At 38.6% G+C, this 13,523-nt stretch overlaps 1 protein-coding gene and 1 pseudogene across 1 annotated transcript in view; one reads left to right on the plus strand and one right to left on the minus strand.

Annotated features, from left to right (window-relative positions):
• Positions 1-233: 233 nt before the first annotated feature.
• LOC143640450 (zinc finger and BTB domain-containing protein 14 pseudogene) lies at positions 234-1,581 on the minus strand (annotated as a pseudogene).
• Positions 1,582-3,471: 1,890 nt separating this feature from the next.
• Positions 3,472-13,523, plus strand: part of LOC143637797 (A-kinase anchor protein 9-like) — a 61,666-nt gene continuing 51,614 nt past the window's right edge. Inside the window, 1 exon segment of the mRNA XM_077108253.1 lies at positions 3,472-3,524. Coding sequence (XP_076964368.1) covers positions 3,477-3,524 — 48 coding nt within the window. The 5' untranslated portion in view covers positions 3,472-3,476.

Consider the following 13,523-nt stretch of genomic DNA (forward strand, 5'->3'; position numbering starts at 1 on the left):
GCTTACTGGCAACAATAGACACTAGACAGGACACTGAAATGGTTTGGTCAGAACTTAGGAACGTAATTTCCTTGACAAAGTTTTAAAAATACCTAACCAATACACTGCCTTATGTCTAGCAAGTACACTGCTCCATTCATTTCCATGAAAACATAATAACTGGTGTTCGCTGATCACGATCCATGTAGTCCCAGTCTCGGCTTCCCAGGCGTAGCACTCGGGTCCTGCCACCTCTAGCTACAGGCTATTGTCTCCAACTGCTGCTCGGCTTCTGCAGCCATGGCCGCAGCCTGCAACTGTTCAGTCTCGCTCTGGATGGCACTGGGGGTAACCTGCTTTCTCTCGCTGTGCATATTGTTCTCATGTCTCTTCAGATCCGATGCTTTGGCAAAGGCCTTGGTGCAGGAGCCACACACAAAGGGCTTTTCACCTCTGTGCCTCCTTTCATGGTCCTTAAGGTGGGACTTGTGTTTGAAGGCTTTGTCACACATGTGACATGCGAATGGTCTTTCATTACTGTGAACTCTCTCATGCTTCTTTAAGTCTGGGGCACAAATGAATTATTTTCCACACACCTCACAACTGTAAGGCTTATACCCTGTGTGGATTTTTAGGTGTTCCTTCAGGTGGGCCTGGGTGGTGAACCCTTTTGTACACATTTCACATACAAATGGCCAGTCTGCGGTGTGAAGTTTCTCATGCTTCCTCAATCTGCCTTCATCAGAAAATGTCTTACCACATGCTTGACAGGCAATCTGCTCCCGATGGTGACCATAAAGTAAGTACTCAAACTTCATGTCACTGGTAGCAGTCCAGCTTGGTGTCTGTTCATCTTTTACCTCACTCATTCCATCATTAAATGTTAAGGCTTGAGGGGTCTGGGACCCCAAATCTTTGGACTCTGGGGTCTCCATGGATTCTACTTCCTGACCATAGCAATTTACTTTTCGAACTTCCTTGCTCCCCAACTCTTTCAAAATTGCTTCCTGAACCCTGAGTGTAGTCATAGGTGACTTGCCGTCCTCTTGACTTGGGGGGGGTGCCTTCTACTGTGTCATCTGAAGGACTGTCATCCTGATCCCCGATTTCTTCCACATCATCATCCTGAGCGTCAGCAGTATCTCCAATGGGGCGATTTATTTTGAGGCAATATTTACTCTTTGATTGGCCATTATTTTCATCAGGACTAGATACATCTCGCTTCTGAGAACAGAGTTTATCCAAAAATCTGATACCAAGAATCTGACCTGATGACATCATTAGGTTAACATCTTCCTTTTTCACGGAGATCTTTGCTGTGTACATGTAGTTCAGGACCTCTTCAAATATATCAGAACGAAGAAAATCTATCTCTATTACTGAAGAGCTATCTACCTCAATCTGCTTGAAAAGCTTTTTAAAGTGGGTGCTGCAGGCGGCAAGAACACATCTGTGTGCTCTGAATTTCACATCTTCAACCACAATAGCAATATCACAAAATTCTCCTTCCAGGCGTTGTTCATTTAGTGTTTTCAGAAACAGAGTTTTATGATCATCGTCATTGTATTTAATGGTTTCAGACATACTAATGAAAAACTCCATGAACAACTCAGGCAATTATCTTAATGCCTTAAACGCCAAAATCTTCAGATCAGAATAACTCTGATCAGGGTCACACCAGACCTGTGTGATATCGAGCACACTTGTCTTTAAGATTGAACTTGTGAAATTCTGGTATTTTATCTCTATCCCCACAGTCTCAAAGAAATTTAGCTTTTTAACTCTTAGCCGAAGAACTTTTTCCTGCACTCCAATCTTAAAAACCAAAACACTTTCTCTACTAAACCATGACCAAATAAACTGGTATAGTAGGAGCAAAGGACTTGAGCTGTAATACAGTCCCACAAAAAAAAAAAAAAAAAACTGATGCAAACCTCTAACCTAAAGACCAAAATTCCCTCTATAGAAAACACTAAGCCAACTAGAATACTAGGGGGGGGGGGTTCTCATCTGCAGTGTGAAGGCTGGGCAAAATTATTTCTAAGGATGCTTCTTACTTGACCATTTTGCTCCCTGTTCTTTAGGGTCCCCAGGGACTACAGTCACCCCCCCCCAGAGAGAGGGCAGTCCAGGGAGAAGTTTCCTACTCTGTCACTTCCTACTGATGTAACTTCTGGGGCTTAGAAAATAAAAGTGCACGGGTCATACAGTGTCCATGTGTGTCCTGTGTGTGCTCATGTGTTTTCCTTTTGTGGCTAGTGTGTATTTGGCTGTCCCCCTCCTCAAGATCTCTTGAGGACCTGAAAGGAGAGACCATGTGTTCACTGGCTCATTTTTTTCTATAGAGATGTTCCAATTGCTAAGTTCAGATGAGTCAAACCGGAAGACAGCCATTGCCAGTATTTATGTGGGTAAGTGCAAGAAAAGATGTAGCCCCCAACTACACCTCCACAATAAAGCTTCCCCTATGCAACTGCTCCCCAAATCGCAAGCGCACAGAGTCCCCCGTAAGGAGCAGGGAGTGGGGCTTCCCGCAAAGCCAAACTTACATAAGCAGCCGCAGCCCTACCCCTGAGTAGCTGCGACAATGGCTGCCCCACGATTTCAAAAAGGGGAGGAAGCAGGGAAAAAAGCGCAAGATCCGAGGCGCTTTCAAAGCATGTCCAGCCCTCACTCTCATCTCTTTAGGCCCGGGACGTGGGGGAGTGAATAAAGCCTTTTGCATTCCTTCCCAAACAAAAGCTCGGCCTCAGAGGTGCCTAGTGAAAGCGTCACTTTCCCTTTCATAATCAGACTAGGGGCGCAGGCTGTCGGCCTGAGCTCCGATCGCGGGAAGGAGGGCCCGGCGGCCAGGCAGCGCGACCAGCTCGGGAGCGGGCGTGCGGCAGACTCCGCATCTCCGCGCCACGCCCCGCTCCGCCCGCGAGCCCGGAGCTGGCGCCCCGCGCCGGGCCCTCCCGCGCCCTCCAGTGGCCGGGGGCGGCGCGCAGCCTGCTTCCCGAGCTCCGCGGGCGCACCCCAGTGCGTGCGCGGGGGTCTCGGCCCCCTCCTCCACAGGCGGCTGGGGGCAGCGCGGTGGGGCCCGCGGCTCCGAGGGGCGGCACGGGCGGGCTGCACTTGGCGCCAGGCTAGGGCGATCCCCACCCCCACAGCGGTGCCGGTGGGGCGGGGCCGCGGGCGCACCTGCCAGGCAACGCGGAGTTGCCAGGCAAGCGGAGTTCGAGGCACCTGTGCGCTGTGACACGTCTTGACTCCCGCCTCACTCTGTGTTTACGTGGAGACGAAGATGGCGGTGGCGACCGCTGTACTCGTGTGGACGAGGACGATTCGCCAGTGATTGCAGCGTCTGACTGGTTTTGTTCGGGTGGGGAGGCAGCTCCCGGCTGGGCCCTGCGGCCTGGGTCGCCGAGCTAGCCATCCCACCTCGGTCTGAACCGATTTTTCCTTTCTACCCCCGACCCCCTCCATGTTCTTTCCCTGCCTACCCCGCAGAAGCCATGGAGGACGAAGAAAGAAGGAGAAAGATAGAAGCTGGTAAAGCGAAGGTAGGAGAGCCAGGGACCGCTGGGCCAGAGGTGGCAGGCGGTGGCTGGGAAAGGGTGGGAGGAGGCCTGGGGAACGAGTTTGCGGCAGCCGGGTGCGCTGCCCTCGCAGGGAGGTACTGCAGGGTCTGGGTTTCCTCCCCTCCCTCCTGTCCCTTTTCCTAGGTCGTGTAAAGCCCGGTGCTGCTACCTAGCTTATGAGACTTCGATGGTGACTGAATGGTGTGGCTCTTTTCTCACGACTGCCCAAATAAAACACCTCTCTCTCTCTCTTCTTTAAACCGTATTGATAATTAGGTGGTAATTAATAGCCTTTAAACCTTCAGCCCTTCACTTTTAAAGGGAGTTTTATGGGTGGTGCAGGCATTGTGTTTTCCAGGGCGGGGATTTAGAGCTTTCCTTTTATTCAGTGGGGAATTTGTGCGCTGATCATCAGCTTGTCTTCTTTAGGTGGCACGCTGGCACTCGAGGATGTGTGTGAGATTGGCCTGTGACAGCTGCCTCAGCAGTGGCCTGAGTGTGCCACAAGTGACAGCTGTGAACTTGGCTTTAGGGACGTTTTTAAAAGCGTGTCTTTGTACGTTCCTGTTTGGAGGTCTTTGTCATGGCAGTTGGTTTTGTATCCTGTGGATTGGACGTTCTGAAGATGGAAAGATTCCACAGAACAAAGCTTTAGAATTCCTGCTTTAAATAATTTGTTTTACGTGTGTGTGTGTGTGTGTGTGTGTGTGTGTAGTGAAGTTCTGATTTTATGTGTGTGTGCGTGTGTATATGTATGGAAATTGTAACACAAACATTTGAAAATTGTATTATGCATAGATATCCTTCTTGGGGCATCATGAAAAATTTAACGTAGACAAACTATAAATTGAATAGCATTTTTTTTAAAATTACATATTTGAGCAGCTCTTTAGGCTTGCCTGAAAGGCCCCCTTCCTCCCTACAATGAGTTACTTTTTATAGGTGATATTCTTTTTAGAGCTAATGGATAACAATCATCCTTGAAACACAATTAACTATTTTTCCTCTCTTCCTTTCTTTCTTCATTCTTCCACATAAACAAAGGAAACCAGGTCAATAATTTCAGTAATCAATAAAAGAAAGGCCTTACTGCAGAGATGCAGTAGTAGATGATCATCAGAAGTGTGTTAAAGGAATGTGTAGGTTAACCAGCTTTGCATTTCTAAAATATAATTGACTTTTTTATAATCTTCCCCTTTTAATGTTAAGACTTAAATGCTTGTATGTAAACAGGTAGATTTTGTTTTTTACTCTAGGATATATAAATGAAGGAACATTGGCATTTTCAGAAGCCCAAAATTGCTTACAGTTGTGCAACCCAAGGGACTAAGCAAGGGACTAAGCAAACACTCTGCATCTAAGGAATTGAAAGTAATTTTGTGTACCTTTTCAAAAGCATGGAAGTTCTGGTTAGATATCTTATTTGTTACCTAAGAATGTTTACTGCCTTCTGCCAATTGTATCTTTCTTAAATGTATGTAAAGCAGTTCTACTAAACATAGTTAAGTTTGAACAGTCACATTTCATAATAATTAAATGTCTTGCTCTAAGTAGATTTGGCAAAGTAGAATTTTGATTTCTTTATGTATATATTTCTTTATCTTTCAAAAGTCTACCTATGGGGTAAAAATCTTTTTAAGTTAATTTTTATTGTAGTTTATTTTCCCCTAGAAATGAACCCAGTTTCCAGTAAGAGATCTTTGAGGCCTTTAAGGCAATATATGTTTGCTGTAACATTAGCTATCTGGTATAAAATACTTTACTGAGGTCATGATTCCTCAGCCATGTAAGTGCAATGGAATATTATACAATCATTAAAAGAATTAAGGCTGAGAGGGACATGGTAAATAGAGTGAAAACAACATTATCAGAAATAGTTTAGATGTTGCAGTGGTATACACCTGTAATCCCAGCTACTCAGGAGGCTGAGGCAAGATCCTGTCTGAGGGAAAAAAGAAGGGGGAGCTTACATTATAGCTCAAAGGTAGAGCACTACTGCCCTTTATCTCCACTACTGCAAGAACAAAACTAAACAAAGTATGTACATTATTTCATTTGTATAAACACGTGCTTTTAGAATGGGATTGAAAAACTATTATAAATATAGTTATTCTTGGGCTAGGATATAGCTCAATGGTAGAGCACAAGTTACTAGGTTTAGTCCCCAACACCAAACAAAATTTATAAAGCAGGTCTACTAAACATAGTTAACTTTGAACAGACACATAATCAGCAAACTTAGATCAAGAGGTGGAAATAGAGAAATGGCAACAGTCTCTGCTTTCCAAAGTAGGAGAGACAGATGCTCCTGGGTAATAAGTACAGTGAGAGGTTGGATTTTGGATCTTACCCCCCCCACAACATTTTGTTAAAACATTTAAAATGCTACTGACTCATTTTCTAGAATATTTTATAAGGAAAACTCTCAATATCAATTAAATGCAACCTAGCATAGTGCTTTTCAAATAGCAGGTATTCAATAAGTGTTTGCTTCTCTCCAGCTGTGCATGCTGGCAAGATGAGCTGGTCAAAAGAGCTGACTGCAACGTTAAAGTAAGGAAACAGCTAAGAATCATGCAACCCATGGACACCAGTTTCTCAGGTGGAGGATGGGCCTGCTCTGCCACCTCAAGGGTCCTCTTCCACGCTGGAAGGCAAGAGGGCAAGAGAGCGAGTGCACTTGGAACCCATCTGTTTATTAGGGAAAAGACATTTGATAGAATGTTCCACCCCAATAAGGCAGGGGATAGTGTTTCAGCAGGGGTTGCCCAATTCTGTTGGGTACTGCTCAAGCCCAGAGCTGAGGCTCTTCCTTGATGAGTGGGGGTAAAGGCCACTTGCTTGGTATAACACATGGTGTGGCGTATGTTGCCAGTCCAATATCCCCTTTACTCAAGGCTTTTGGAGGGGCTTAGCTCATGCACAGGGCAGTCCCTGACATTTGCTTCTTGAATGAATGAGCAGAATGACAGAATAAGTTCTTAATGAGTGTAGTGTTACCAGCTAGGTTGGAATTTAATAAGAGTAATCCAGAATTTTCTTAATTAGAAGTTTCTTATTGCTGGTATCAGAAACCACTTAAAATGATCATTTCCCAAAATTTATTCAGAGACTTGGTTCTCCAAGTATCTCATTAATTCATAAGACTTAAGTGTTAACATTTGATAATAGTTTTACAACATACAACTTTTTAATCTTTTTCTTGGTAATTGGTCTTCTGTTTTTTTCTCTCTAGATTTCTCTAAATTTCCTTTTTCAAGACCTTTTAATAAATGATCATTTTAAAATTCTCATGTATACAGTATAGTATAATTTAAAAATTTTTTAGTTGTAAATGGACACAGTACCTTTATTTTATTTATTTATTTTTATGTGGTGCTGAGGATTGAAACCAGAGCCGCACATGTTGCTAGACAAGTGTTCCACCATTGAGCCACAACCCCAACCCCTACAGTACAGAAGTGTACTTTGTAAAGTATTTTATATTAACCCAAATCTGCAGTAATAGGAGAATGAATTATTTTATGTAGCCATTAAAATAATTCTACAAACACTTTTCAAGTTGGGAAAATGCCCACAGAAAACGTCAGGTTAAAAAAAAAAAAAGGTATGTGTAAGTATTTATATATGAAGACATCTGAAAAAACATGCACCAAGATGTCAGTTGTGGTTATCTCTGGGTAGTGGTTATAGGTATTTTAATTTTTTTATACTTTATTTTACAAATTCTCTACAAAATTATTCTTTTATGATCAGGCACAATGTTCAGGTATCATTTTTTTTTTCTTTTTTCTTTTTTTATTTGGTGGGGTTCTTTTTTTTTTTTTTTGTCTTTTTTGGAACTGGGGGTCGAACCCAGGACTTTGCAAATGCAAGGCAGACGCTTTGCCACTGAGCTACATCCCAGCCCCAGGTATCATTTTTAAGAAAAGGATATTACATGCAGTATGATAAACAGGTTAATGTTGTATGACTCTCATACAGAACAAGAATATGAAATGCAAAATAACTAGGTCTCCTACATTAGTGTAGTCCTGGAACTCTAATTCTTACTCCAGTACCACTTGTATTATGTAGTCAGAATTCTATATTATTGGACATTTATGGATCGCCTTTTTGTTTTTGTCATTCTTATCCATTTTCCTTGCTGTCAGTTTTTTGTTTTTTCCTATGAACTTGCTTGTCCAGCTTTGTATTTTCTCATTTGCCTTTTCCCTAACTTGCTGCTTTAGATTTGTTGTAACAAAAGAACCGAGAAACTGAGGTTAATGGAATGATTTGTAAGAATGAAGGGATAATGGAAAGTAGTAGAAAGGATTTCGCAGAAATTCAGTTTTTCTGATGCTAGGTAGTTCTTTGGTTTGCTGTTGGGTCCTCAACTATCTCCTCAGTATTGATGTTGCAAGAAGCCCAATACTTGGAGATGTTAACTACATTATTAAATATTTTCAGAGCTGGGCTTGACCTCATTTACAAGTTCCTGACAGAGATGGTCCCAAATAGGCTGTCCTTATAGTGAATCAACCAAACTAGTTCAACTCCATTTTAAATGACTTCATTTTTTCCAAGTAAAATTATTTATGATTATATAAATAAAGTAGTTAATTATTAGTGAACAAAATTAAAGGACAGTTGTGTATTTAGAATGAAATTAGTCCTATAAATCACTTTTGCTATATTTTTTAAAAGTTCTTCAAATTTATTAGAATTCAGCAAAACCAAAGTATTATACTTCTATAGCATTTTATATAAATGTCATTATTTATTGAATAATTAAAATTTTTACTACATTCAGTAACTTGGAATTATATGAGTTTTTTTTTTGTTGTTGTTGTTTAACAAGCATTTTTAGTTTGTAGAGTAATGCCAGTGTTGTGTACTATTTTCTGTGTAAGCTCTCTTATTAGGTTATTGATAGGATTTTTCAATTACTGTGCTGCTCTGATAGGCAAGCTAGTTATGGTATAAAATTGTTCCTTGCATTTTCAGATATTCTGCTCCACAGTGAAGAAAGCTATTCTCCCTCTCTGATTTCTTTTAAACTTTCTAGTTTTTTATACTTGTGACAGGTCTTACTTAATTTTCAAAGTTACACTTGATAACAGTTTTACAACGTACAATTTTTTAAGCTTTTTCTGGATATAGCAATTTGATGCCTCCATCAGAGACTGGTGCGTTCCTGTGATTTAAAACTAATTCATGACTTTTGGGCTTTGCTGAAATAAAAGAAATCATGGTGTTGAGAGGAAAGAATAGACATGACAGGCTTCTTGAAATATATGTTAAAGAAATTTCTCTAAGGCAGGAAAACAGAGAGCATCAGTAAAATCCAATGAAGAGATAATTTTGTTTGAGAACAATTTTTATCCCACTCCTGTTCTCATCTAGTCCCTTGGATGTGTCTTTTATTTTACTTTCTCTTTTCACTTTTCAGTTTTATTGACAGAACACCACAGACATCCTTACTGAATGATAACCCACAGCAATGAGGAAACAAAAAAGATAGAATTCATCCAAAGGATTGGACTATGACAAGAGTGGGACAAAAATTTTTCAAACAAAAACATTTCTTATTTTTGTTAAATAAAAAGGTTTGTAGAAAGAGCTAAACTATGACTATTAAACATTTAATTTAGGCTGCTGATGATTGAAATGTGAATTAAATTCTTCTAATATGACAAATAGAAAAAAAGTTCTGGTAAATTGTGAAACATTAGTGATAAGGGACATTATTTTTATTTCTTAGTAAGATTTTTATAAAATTAAAATTAGGCATTCTATTTAATTGGTTAGCATCCATTTAATTGGGAGCCAGGCATGGTGCTGAATGCCTGTAATCCAGTGATTCAGGAGACTGAGGAAGGAAGATCACAAGTTCTAGGCCAGTCTCAGCAATTTAGTGAGACCCTAGGCCACATAGTGAGACCCTGTCTCAAAATAATAAATAAAAAGGGCCACGTGCAGTGGTGTTTACATGTTTGGCTGTTTTCACTTAGTGTAATGTTTTGAGGTTCAGCCATGGTGTAGCATGTGTCCATGCCTCATTCCCTTTTATGACTGAATAATATTCCAGTGTGTGTATATACAGCAATGTGTTCACACTTTAATCCATTGATCGGCATTTAGATTGTTTCTATGTATTGTCTATTGTGAATAGTGCTGCTTTGAACATTTGTATACAAGCATTTGAATACCTGTTTTCATTTCTCTTGGGCATTTATTTAGGATTAAGAACTCTGGGTCTTATAGTAATTTCATTTAACATTTTGAAGAATCTCCAAATTGCTTACCATAGTGGCTTTACCATTTTACTGTACCATTTCATTTTACATACCCACTGATAATGCATGATAATTCTAGTTTCTCTGTATCTCAACAAATTTGTTTTCTTTTTTTAAAATCATAGCCATTCTAGTGGGCATAAAGGGATTTCCCACTGTGGTTTTAATTCTTGTTTTCTTGATGACTAATGACACTGAGTGTCTTTTTTGTATGCTTTTTGGCCATTTGTAGATCTTCAGACTATTCAAGTCCTTTACCTATCTTGTAATTTGGTTGTTAGGAATTTGTTTTACATATTATTATTAATATATATATATATATATATATATATATATATATATATATATATATATATGCATCAAGCAAGAGAGCATGTATGATCATGTACAAGAGAGGAGCAGACAGAAATACACATTTCCAGTGGGATATCTTCCATCTCGTTTTCTTTTTTCTTTTTTTTTTTAAAGCTTTTTTGGCTCACCAAAATTTAAACTGGAACTTCCTTTGAATAAGCTGTTGGTGAGTTGATTACAGCGTGATGGTGAAGTTTGAGTTTTTTTGTGGTGCAGTGAGTCATTCCATTCTTTGACCAGCTGGTCAAATGGGCACCTGTTGGCCTTTTGGCTTGATCATTACCAATACATATCAGTTTTTTGGGAAAAAATGACTTAGTCTTCCATAACAAAAAGCCGTGTCATTTTTCTGTGTGAACACAATAGACATGTGTATGTATTCTACCTAGTAGAAAGGATTTTTATTGTCATATTGACTTCCCTTTTACTTTTTGTGGTAGCTTTCACCAAAATAGAACTTTGGATATTTAATGCCCATTTAGGTACACCTCCTAAAGCTTGGTTAATTTGTTCATGGGTTTTACACTGTTCAAAAGTGCTAAACGTTAAGACTGTTCATAAATTTAGCATTGTTCCAGGAGTAGTTTTGCCTAGGTTATTTATTTAAATCTATATTCTTTTGTTCTATGTAAAATTCCTTTATCTTACACGAACAATGTAATGCTTGTTTGCAGTTGCTTTCCAATTTCGGGTTAAAAATTTGACTTTATAAATTGTATTGATTGATTAGATTTTCTGACTTACAGATTTCTGAAAAACTAACAAGATCTACAGTTTCTTTCTCTAGCCACTCCCTAGCCCCTCAGCAACCCTGGCATTGAGCCCAGAGGCTCATGAATGCTAGGTCTTCTATTTCTTGATATTGCATATACTATAAAATTCCTTGTTGTTTTCTAAGGATTGTTCATTGTGGGGGCTCAGTAATTAGGTTTTATTTATTCCTCAGAGGTCTCAGTTTTATTCAAGTCGGTCTTTCTTTACTAGTTGTTTTCCCCAGGGAAGATAGAAAAAGGAACCAATTATAAATAAAATACTAGTTCAAGAATCAAATTTAATGTGTGAAAAGTGTGTGAGGGAGATTTGGGGGTTGTTGCCATAGGTGTGGTCAATGATCTCAGCTAACTTCCCGCATCATTGATATTTCATTGAGTGCATGTGTATATGTTGATTCCTTGAAAGTTGAATAAATTAGTAGATGCTCTGAAGATCAAGGTATTAGAAAAGTTGTAAAAACTGCATTAACAATTGTGTACTAGGAGGACATTTTTTAAATGAAATAATGGGTTTTAGCTAAAAGTCACAGAAATTCTATTTTCTACTAATAGATAAATATTTTTGGTGTGAAATCTTTTATATTTTTCAAACTAATGTTTACTTTTGACTTGCATAAATTCCTTTTTAGTGAACTACATGTCTGAGTATTTCTAATGACTTTCATTTTTCTGCTTCAAACAACCAATACCAATTTTTAAAATAAAGTTTGACAGAAAAAGTTTAATTTGAGATTTATTTTTGTATATGATATTTATTTTTTTGTAAATTAAAAGGATGAAATAATATTTTATATAGGCCTCAATATTTTAATTTTATGAAAGAAGAGTCTATACTTATTTTTTTCCTAGGATATGAACTTAAATTGTTTTAATGTTTTAGTTTTCTCTGTCTCACACACCATCATATTTTCTATGCACAGTAGTATCTATTTCGGGATGCATCTTGGTTGAAAAATCCTTTGAACATTATGGGATTATTTTTTTACACTCATAGCCAAATCCCAAACCTAATTTTTTTTTAAAATTCAAAATCTGCTTCATTCTATTCCTATCTCACACCCTAAAAAAATCAGGCCTAACTCTCCTTTAATGTGCTTTTTTTTTTTTTTTGACTCTGTTAATTTTCTCAAGTTGATTCTGTACATTGTCACTGTCTTGATCTTAAAATGTCCCTTTCATTTTGTTACTCAGGTATTTTCAGTCTTATTAATCTATTTAATGTTTATTTGACCTCCATGCAAGTCGGTGTAGATTCAGAGATAAAAAACCCACAGGCCTGCGCCTAATATTTTCACATTCTAATAGAGTAGAAAGTCAACCACAATACAGTAAGTGAAGTGCAGATAATCATTTATTTACTCATTTGATAAATACATTTGTGCACTTATTGCTTGTTATATCTTGTGCTAGACTGTAGAATGTGAAAGACATGGAATCTGCTAAATACAAGCTTCATTTAGTTAGTAGTAGGCAGAAACAAAAACAGATATTTATAAATTTAGGAGTGTAATATTATTCTGGCTCTATAAAAAACACAAGGGAGGAATATCTGATTCCATTTGGCAGTTAGAGAAGGCTTCTTTCATGGATAAACTCTGAATGAAGCCTTGAAGTTTTGAGAAAAACTTGGTGAAAAAGGAGAGAGGTGTGGGTAGAAACTTCAGGAAAATGAGACAGGAAGAGTAAAGCACTGAGGTGTGGAACAGTTTGACTTCCTTGGGGGAAGTTGTACAAGAGCTTGGTATTATTGGAGTATAAAGGTATAAGCAAGATAGGGCAAGAGATGAAGCTAAAGAAGGTAGGTCTGGGCTCTATCCTGAGGGTCTTGAATTTCATGTTAAGGAGATTTTTATCCTGAAGGTTGTGGGATATGTTGATGGGTTTTAAGACAATGAGTAATATGGTTACATATACATTCATTCATTTAAATTTTTGCATTTAAAAATTATTTTTAACTGATACTTAAAAAAAGATTTAGTTTCAGATTGATCCATTTTGCAGCTGTATTGAGGATAGACTTGACAGTAAAACTATTTAGAGGCTGTTGAACTACAATTGAGACAGTGAAATAGGAGTGAAAGTGTGGGGATAATCAAGAAATATAGAGAGGATAAAATCAGAATGTGATTGGTTGGTAAAGGAGAGAACATGGATAGAAGGTTGGTGTTATCACTAAGAGAAAAAGAACAGTTTCAGTTGTTGACTTCTGGCAAGATTGGGAAATCAGTTTGGGATATTTTGTATTAGAAGTTCCTTATGAGACACATCTGAGTGGAATTTTTCAAAAATTTTGTGGAGAAAAGTATAACCTATAGTGGCTAACCCAGATTGTTTGGGATCAAGTGTGACTTTGTCATTTAGTGGCTATATGTCTTTATAAAGTTATACTTAACCTCTCTGTAACTCAGTAACTCATCTGTAAATGTTGGTACTGGGGTTGATGTGAAGATTTAGCCTTTTAGTATAAAATACTTTAGAATTTTGTCAGGCTGTAAAAAGTCTTAAAGAATTATTAGCCATTCTTAAAATCATTGTCATGTTGGAATTTAGAAGATTAAAGCTATATAGCAGAA

The sequence above is a fragment of the Callospermophilus lateralis genome, unplaced genomic scaffold (genome assembly GCF_048772815.1).
Source record: "Callospermophilus lateralis isolate mCalLat2 unplaced genomic scaffold, mCalLat2.hap1 Scaffold_279, whole genome shotgun sequence".
Classification (NCBI taxonomy): Eukaryota; Metazoa; Chordata; class Mammalia; order Rodentia; family Sciuridae; genus Callospermophilus; species Callospermophilus lateralis.